This window comes from Alexandromys fortis, unplaced genomic scaffold (genome assembly GCF_014885135.2).
Source record: "Alexandromys fortis isolate MF-2015 unplaced genomic scaffold, M_Fortis_MF-2015_v1.1 scaffold_11, whole genome shotgun sequence".
Classification (NCBI taxonomy): Eukaryota; Metazoa; Chordata; class Mammalia; order Rodentia; family Cricetidae; genus Alexandromys; species Alexandromys fortis.
The window spans coordinates 17,009,210-17,018,138 of NW_026067912.1; the positions used below are offsets into that span (position 1 = coordinate 17,009,210).

At 44.0% G+C, this 8,929-nt stretch overlaps 1 protein-coding gene across 1 annotated transcript in view; it reads left to right on the forward strand.

The window, feature by feature from the left end:
* The first annotated feature begins 1,669 nt into the window (after positions 1–1,669).
* Map3k7cl (MAP3K7 C-terminal like) overlaps positions 1,670–8,929 on the forward strand; it is a 39,611-nt gene continuing 32,351 nt past the window's right edge. The window contains exons 1-2 of the mRNA XM_050138622.1: positions 1,670–1,924; positions 4,370–4,478. Coding sequence (XP_049994579.1) covers positions 4,409–4,478 — 70 coding nt within the window. The 5' untranslated portion in view covers positions 1,670–1,924; positions 4,370–4,408. The remainder of the gene's footprint in view (positions 1,925–4,369; positions 4,479–8,929) is intronic.

An 8,929-nucleotide genomic window follows, 5' to 3' on the forward strand; every position in this document is an offset into this window, starting at 1 on the left:
GATTGACTATTGTATACATAATAAATAATAAATAAATATTTAAAAAAAAAAAAAGAAAGGTGCTGCCTCAGTCTGTTTTTCCATCCCTAACTCGGTTTCACTGGAATCCAGATGCTAGCAGCTACGGATAACTTCAGCAACATCGGTGTCACCATCAGGCTTCCTAGAGGTGGACCTGGAGGGCTGAGGTGGCAATCAATAAAGACCTGATGTCGCATTAGCTTTTATGTTTTGGCAAAGGACCTAAGAAAGTCAACTTATAAGCCTGGAAAATTAGTTTGGTCTCATGGTTTTAGAGGCTGTAGCCCATACTCACATGGTCCTGTGGCTTTTGGGCCTGTGGGGAGGCAATTTATCATGGAGGATGTGATACAAGAAACTGCTCAGATCACTAAATTCAGGAGACAAAGAGAGAGGATGAGGAGGGACTGGGACACTGGTAATCTCCTTTAAGGCACACACCTCTGCCACCTAAATTCTTCAGTGAGACCCCGCCCTTGAAAGTTTCCACCACCTCCCAGTCGTGCTGTGGGTAGCAGAGCAAGCCTTCAGTGCATGGACCTTTGGAGGACATTTAAGGTTCAAGACACAGCAACTATTCACCTCCCATTCAGCTCCCAAAGGATGGACAACTTTTATTGCTGTGAGGCTGAATGTGTGCATCGAGATAATTCCAATCTAATGTCATGTGAACCTGGATGCTAGGCCACTCAGCAGCCTGGGATTGATGGATTGCGTGGTAAGAATGTGTTTAGCTTAGGAAGAAATGATCAGATTGCACTCTGAAGTTCCTTTCCCACTTGGCATTCCCAGGAGAAGTGAAGAAGTACCATTCTTCTCCATAGGTACTTGACCATTTGTTTGCGGATGTGGGCCACGGAGACAGGTGCACAGCAGTGCAGCATTGTTTCAGCCTGTGACTCTCTAGTGACATAAAAGCGGGTCATGTTTCATGGCTTTACCCGTCATCCATTCACCCCTGCTGATGACATGTCTGTTCAAGAGTCTTGTCCCCCTTTCCAGACTTGATTGTCTTCCTATTGCTCAGATGAAGATTTCCTTGCAGACTTTGAATCCCCATGTGAATCTGGCAAGTATTTTCTTTCAGTTGGAGGCTTGTGTTTGCATTCTGCCAATATTATTCATATTTAACTATCTAACCTTAGCATCATGGCTCAGTTATTTTTTAAATACCCAAGACATTCAAGTTTACAATTGTAAAAAGAAGGTCGAAGGATTCTCATGTTCCCTGTTCACCATTGACCCCCTTTGTGAATGTCTGCATTTGTAGAATGGATCAAGTCATCAAGCTCAGGCCCGGCTCGACCCCAGACCTTGCCTTCTTAATGGGCTCATCAGAGCTATGATCCAAGAGTCAGCTAGTGGCCTGTCCAAGTTGGCTGGGCCTAGCAGAGCTGACATTTTTGCTGACTAGAGTCATACTATCTTTGCCAGTTTGCTGGAATAGACACAGACACGGATTGGGTCACCGCGAAGACATTCCTGTCTCGTGAAGCAAGACTGTTTGTATTTTAGGTTTGCCAGGACTAATGAATTAAAACATTTGGACTCTCAACAACTCGCTGTTTATCAATGCTTCTGACAGGAGGAGGGTTTTTCTTTTGCTCTTGCTTTTTCTAGAAACATGACAACATCCTGGCTGTTGGAGTAGCAAGGAAAGGAGAGAGGGGCTGTGCAAGGAAGCGGAACGGGGAGGTCCCGTGGGCTGGGACTCTGGGGTCTGGGGCTGAGCAGGTAGTGGTGTAGAGCCGGGACAGCTGTCTCTGCCCCTCAGCGTGTCAGTGGCTGCTATGCAGCAGGTGCAGACTGCTCTCTCGCTGCGTCTTGACTCCACACACGCAACGACTGGCCAAGGCAGTGGCTGGCCCTGGATTACACAAGTGCAGACTCTCCACTAAGTGAGGTAAGGCAGCAGGTGTGAGACGCAACTAAAGGCTCCGGCTCCCGAGTACCGGCAGCTTAACTAAGGCTCTGTTACAGCGGCCAGGAGAAGGGACCAGCAGCCGCTTTCCCCAGGAGGTGTGATGGGAAGGCAAGTCTTAGATGCTGTGTGGATCACAATATCCACAGGACTTTGGCATCCTTCTTTCAGAGGGAGACAGTTATTTTCTGTCGTGCGGTCCTTAGCTGCGCTCATCAATTCCATCTCTCTAGCTTGAAACCGGAGCAGAGGTCTGTTGAGTAAGCCCCAGAGACAGATTTCCACCTCGTGCGCTTCTTCACGCGGGAAAGTGTGGAGGGGTGAACCGGAAGAGGAGTGAGCTAGGTTATCCCTCGAAGTCACGCTCAGGTGGACTGGGTGCTGTGGGATGCCCCGCAGCAAGACTTTGCCTTTCAGCTGCAACTTCTGGGGCCTTTGTTTGCTTTGTTCTGTTTGAGACTATCTGCGCTATTTCTTCAGAAGCAGGTGGCTAAACGAATACTTGATACCAGGCAGAGGAATCTACACAGCAGTGTGCCAGAGGGTTGTTTTTGTAAAAGCAAGAAATCCTGTGTTAAATCATGGCAAATCCAGGATACCACCCTTTTGTAACTTATGGTTACGTGCCACGGTGTGTAGAACGTCCGAGGCTCAGAGCTATTCATAGGCTTAACTTAATGGGCGCAGCAGAACTCTCAGTGGCTCACAGAGGTCGCTCTGTTTTTTTTTTTTTTTAAAGCTTTACTGGGTGGTTAATATAAGTCTGTTTTCTTTCCATATGGTACCTAAGATGGTTCAAAATGTATGCGCATCTGAGTGTACTGGTACAAATGTGTGTCCTGAGCTTGCCCGCCTAAGTAACTGTAAAAACAGCACTCAGCCCTCTGGACACTATTTTTAGACAGAAAAGCTATGGGAAAAAGTAAGAGACCTGACCATGAGAAAATGTTCTGGAGCAGAGGTTCCCAGGATCCTGCCAAGGATGGCTAAAGACATTATTTATATTTTGCCATTTTTGGAGACATTTTCCTTAAAATGTCATGCAGGTTTTTTTTTTCTTTTCTGCCTCCATGAGATGGAGAGGAGGGAGTTTAAGAGAGGCACGACCAAAAATAGAAATGTTAAATATATGCGTCTAAATAACAACCGTATTATGTGTTTATTACAACATGTTTTCCTAGACCCACTGAACATCAAATTATCAAATATCTTCCTCAAGGTATAATTATGTTGAATTCCCTTAAGTACAGTTTTTTTGCTCTTGCTATCTTATGCAAAGGATGTTTCTCACTCATTAGCTCTAAGTTTATTGACGAAATGATAATTTAATAGGTAGAGTCAAATCCTCATAGGATGTTTTTGGGTTTTGTTTTGATTTAAAAGACAGAGCTTCATGTAGCCCAAGCTGGTTTCAAGCTCTCTATTTAGTAAATATTCCCTCAGATCGGCCGATCCTCCCACTACCACATCCCAGGCGCTGGTAATTACAGCTGTGTGCCCCACGGACAGGTTTTGCTGTAGCCTGCTCTTATGAGGTGAAACCTTACGCATAAATGTCGGGTAGATTTCTAGGACATGAGATAGTTGCGAATGCAATATTCATACAACAAGTGTAACATGGTTAAAGATGGTTTGGGACTTACTTCAAATGATTTCATTGTATTGATTCTTTACTCCTTCGCAAACAAAACATTGTTTTTAATTTAGGCTTTGTGTGTCTGCGTGTTGTGTGTCTACATGGGTGTGCGGGTGTGCACAAGCGTGAAAGACACAGGCCGACCTTTGGAGTCATTTCTCAGGCTCTGTCTTCCTCGTTCTAGGAGACCCGGTCTCTGACTAGTCCCTGGGGCTTGCTGTCAGTTAGGCTGGGCAAGTTGCCCTGGGGGCCCCAGAGATCTTCTTGTCTCTGTCTCTTCTTTACTGAGGTCACCAGTGTGTACCACCCTGCCCCATCCTTTTTACATGAGGATTGACCTCTGATTCTTCTAATTGAATGGCAAGCACTTCTCAGGCTGAGCCATCTCCTCATCCCCTAAATTGGCTTTTAAGCTAGAAAGGTAACTGAGTCTGAAGTTATCTGAAGTCTATTAAGATGGTATCTTTTCTATGTTGTTCCCATTAAAAAAAAAACCAACAACATTATAGGTGACCTTCCAAAGTTAGGATTAAACTTATCAATGGGAAGGGATATTGAGAATATGAAATAGAGATTTTAAAAACCACATTTCATCCACTCTGAATGTCCATTATCAAATGGACATTATCAAAGTAATTTTTGTAGAAGCCAGAAAAAAGTTAAAATGGACCAGGAATCTACAACATGAGAAAAGGCAACTTACTAACTTTCCCTTCTAGTTTCTGAGGGTCTATGCGGTGTTCTAGACCAGCGCTGGGTAAAATGACAATGGGTCTCTCTTGTCCTTACAGCTGGAAGACCCAGGAGAAGGCCGGGCCTCAGGCGCCCACATGATCAGCACAGCCAGGGTACCTGCAGACAAGCCAGTGCGCATCGCGTTCAGCCTCAGTGATGCCCCAGGTACGCTTGCTCCGGGGGAAAGGGGTGCCTCCTGCACTGCCAGAATTTTCACCGTATTCTGTGATTCCATGAAAGATGTTTAAAATGAAATGTTTGCATGACCTGATGAGAAGCGTCTGAGATTCCATCACACACGGTTAGGCTGTGGCGTCCAGAAATGCCTGTCAGTTCTCCCCACCGCCTTGACTGGGGTGTTGTAATTCCGCCTCTTCTCCCCGTTTTAGCTTTCTTTTGGGGTGAGACGCATAGAGCTATAACAGTTTCCAAGGATAGAAAACGGTGTCATTGTTAAGATGGCATGAGGAAATGGTTATTAAGAGCTGGCAGTTGGTTGGATAATATAAAAATATCACTGTCCCCCTTCCATCCACACGTGTGTGATGTTGGTTTCTCACTGGTGTCCCCACACTTCCGGCTAAACAAACAGACTTCAGCAGAAATGATGACTGGGACAGGTGAGGAGGGGCCTCTCTAAATAGTAAGGGCTGAGGTGAGCCTGCCGTATTTAGAGCCTTTCGTCAGGGCTCCCCTCGGTGACCTCTTAACACACATATGGAATTGCACCACCCTTGAACAAGGGGCTCAAGGGGTGGGAGGTCGCCATCTATAAAAGGAAGGTCGGGTTTACAACCGCTGGCATGGGTTTGATGTCCTCTGCTAAAATCACTTGCTCACACATTACCATTGAAACCTCAGGTCTTTTGAGAACCAAGCCTTATTTTCTCTGCTACTGTCTCTCTTGCTGTGGTGTTCATATAGGTGTGATGTTTTAAAAACTAATGTTCCAGGGCTGGGGTGATAGCTCAGCAGTAAAGTGCTTGCCTTGCAAACACGAGGACCCGAGTTCAGTTCCCTAAAACCCTGTGAGAAAGCTGGGCATGGGGTGCACACTTGTGAATCCAGCACCGGGGAGGTAGAAACAGGAGCATCCCTGGGCTCTCCGGCCCAGCCAAGGCAGTGAGTTCCAGGAGAGTAAGAGCTCTGTTTTAAAGAACAAGGTGGGTGGCCCTTAAACAATGACACCCAAGTTTGTCACATGCGGACAAGCTTGTGTGTGTGTGTGTGTGCAGGTGTATGCGCGCGCGTGCGCACACACACACACACAATTAATGTGTGAAAAAGGGCAGAATCAACCCAAAATAATGTAAAGTAAGAAATTTGGCTCTGGAAATTCTTGTGTGACACAGCCAAATGCTGGGTGATTATACAGCCAGTCATCTATCCTAAACTTTCTCAGACCTTGGTCACCACAGGAGGCCATGCTAGAGTATGAAGAGACAAAAAAAAAAAAAAAAAAAAAAAAAAAACCTTTGGCTCTTTATTGTTTGTTTTTCTGGCAGTCTTCCTATGACCTGTTTTCACAGACTGTGCCTTCCACTCCGGGGTTATTCTGTAAGACTCTGGTGAAGGGGAAACCTTCACACTAGGAAGATCCACTCCAACACAGACGCAAACGCTACCATCCTGATTCTCTGCGTTAGGAGTTGGTCTTTGTTATTCGTGTCAGTTTAAACAACCATGCAGGGTGGAATTCTGAGGCCTTATGGCCACTCTGTTAGTTTAATCATGGAGTTGTGATCCCAACACAGGTCCTTGGAAGTCCAAGTCCCTTCATTATGTCTTATTACTTCTCTAAAAAGTACAAGAAAATCCCTTCCAGTCTTCAACTCACTTCATAGCTCCAAATTGCAGGTAATGGCCTGTATACAAAGAGTAGTCGTCAAGACACAGACAGGCAAGTTTACAGTCCAGTAAGAAAGGAGGCATCTAATTTCCCTTCTCCTCACGTCCCACTGGGACATGTCCTGTTAAATTAATCAACAGATTTATGAAGAAATTCTCAGTCCATAAATCTTGCTTTACCCAAGTGAAAGTATTACATAATTTTAGACAAGACAAAGAAATGTACCATACCAGGAAAGAACCACAGAGAAGGGAGTCTCTTCCTTGGGCCGAGCAAATAAACTCTTCTTCGGCCAAGTGAATAAACTCTTCTTCAAAGTCCAAAATGATGACTTGAGACTTGTTCAGCGCTGCCTTTGAATTCTTTTGATCCTAGATGAGAGTTCTTGGACATTTTTAATCAATACATTTAAATTTATTTAAATTAATTCAGTCTCTTTTTAGAATTTTAAATGTTTTCAAAATGTCCATTTTTGAAATTCATGTTTCTTAATAGATCTCTTTGAAAACAGTTTACACCTTAAGTAAGTCTTATCCTCTACTTCTACAAAAAGATGCTTAGAAAGACTTATATGGAAGTAGCGGCAGGAGGATCTCTAAGTTTGAGGCCAGCCTGATCTACAAAGAGAATTCCAGGATAGCCAGGGCTACATAGAGAAACCTGAAAAAAAAAAACCAAGCAAAACACCAAACCAGTCAAAAGAATCTATCATGATTAATTATTTTAGCGTCGTGATCAATGTGTTTCAATTTGTGTAGGAAGGCTGTCTGCCTATAGATGCTAAGGCAGAGGGTAATTCTCAGTGTTCCTCAGCCTTGCCTGATTATATCACTTGATAGCATCCATCAAGAACACATGTTTAGAAAAACAAAAACAGAAAGACATGAAATTGTTAGGGATATGGGTTGGGAGCACTAGGGGGACTTGGAAGGAAGTAATGGTGGTTGGATATGCTCAAAATATATCGTATAAATGTGTGAAATTATCAAAGAATAAATACAAACATTAAGAACAAAAAACACATGCCTAAAGGCACTACTCCTACTATGCTGATCTCAGAGGCTCAGTACTTCTCTTCGAGGAAGAAGAAAGCCCTCTTACGTGTTTATACACACCAGACGTGCAACCTTTCAGGGGTCACTCAGAGCCAAGGGCTTGGAAATTTTCCATGCGAAGCTGTCAGTTCACCAAAGGAAGCTTTGCAGATATTTGGGACACGCCCTCTGAATTCTCAAATAAGGGGTGTGTGGAGTGTCCCAGAGGCAAGCACACAGAGACATTTGCCATCATGCAAGCTGTACATGCCTTTTGAATTCCAGTGTGCGTATCCTGTGGGCCACATATTTACTAAGAAGAAAAAGGGAATTATCCTCTACTTAATAGCGAATGGGGGAAGGAACCTGGGCTTATGAGGAGTAATTCCTCACTGTGGATTTATTCTTGATGAATATGCAGAGTCAAAGGGGAAGGGAGACGCGTTCACCTGTGAATAGTGCCATTTGTTTCTTTTTCTGAAGATCGTCTATTCTTTGACAATTTTATACGTGTATAAAATATATATTGATCATACCACTCATGTCTATTATTTTGTTTACTTGTCTGTGTGCGCACGTGCATGTGTGTGCTATACTGAGACTAGAAGTGAGCACTGGATCGCTCAGAGCCAGAATTACAGGCATTATTCAGGACACAATATAGCAGGCATGCTGGGGCGAGAGTTTTGGTCCCATGATTACACAGCAAATGCTCCTAACCAGTGATCATCTCTCTAGCCTCCAAGAACTCATTTCTTATGGGACTAATACGGTTAGTACTTCATTAATTTTAGATTTGTTTTGGTATTTATTCTTGAGACATTCAATATAGAAGCTTAGGGTTTTGAAGCTAGAGAGGGGAGCCTTGGGGCTCATTGTCACCATTATTCCACGATCTGGGGTAAGTCAGCCATCAGCCTTGTTGGATTTCAGTTCTCCTTCAGTTGGAAGTAAGAATGGAATGTCACCTTGTAGGTGAAGCATTTAGCAAAGTGCTTGACACAAATTAAATATTCAAGTTGTCCTCATAATTATGGTAGCTGATTGTGGAATATTAGGGCAAATATAAACTACTAGGGAGCATTGCCCCATGGACGTTCCACACTGCTCCTTGATGCCGAGATACACTTCACAGTGCAGCTGCCTGCTGTTGTTTGGGGGATAAGTAACCCAGTGAGAGGCTAGTGCTAGCTCTCCTGTCTAAGAAACTGGCCTTTCTTAGTTTCTGTGCCTTCAGTACCCTGCCAAGGCTGTTAGGATGTGTGTAACAGGGCCAGACATGACCCCTTCCATAAGTCTAAAAGGCTGAGATTTGCTTAATAGCCCATGTTATCTAGAGAAATTGTCAAAGTCCTTTGAAATTTCCAGGTATAAAGAATATATATATGAGAATACCTATCTTTAGCCATTTTTTTTCTTCATGCTCCCAAACAGAAATCAAGAGCAAAAGTAGGAGTCAGGAGGAGCACGGCATCCTAAAAAATGAAAAAACAAATTAATCAAACAAACAAAAACTCCACTAACCCGGTCTGTTAGCACAGAAGCTGAACTATGGGATCATATCACACCTGAGCAGAGCACTGATATAACAACGGGAGGGTAGAAACTGGGCAGAGCCTACAAACTCCCTGAGCAGGGGTGCATATGATATCACGGGAGGGTAGAAACTGGGTGGAGTCTACAAACTCCCTGAGCAGGGGTGCGTATGATATAACGGGAGGGTAGAAACTGGG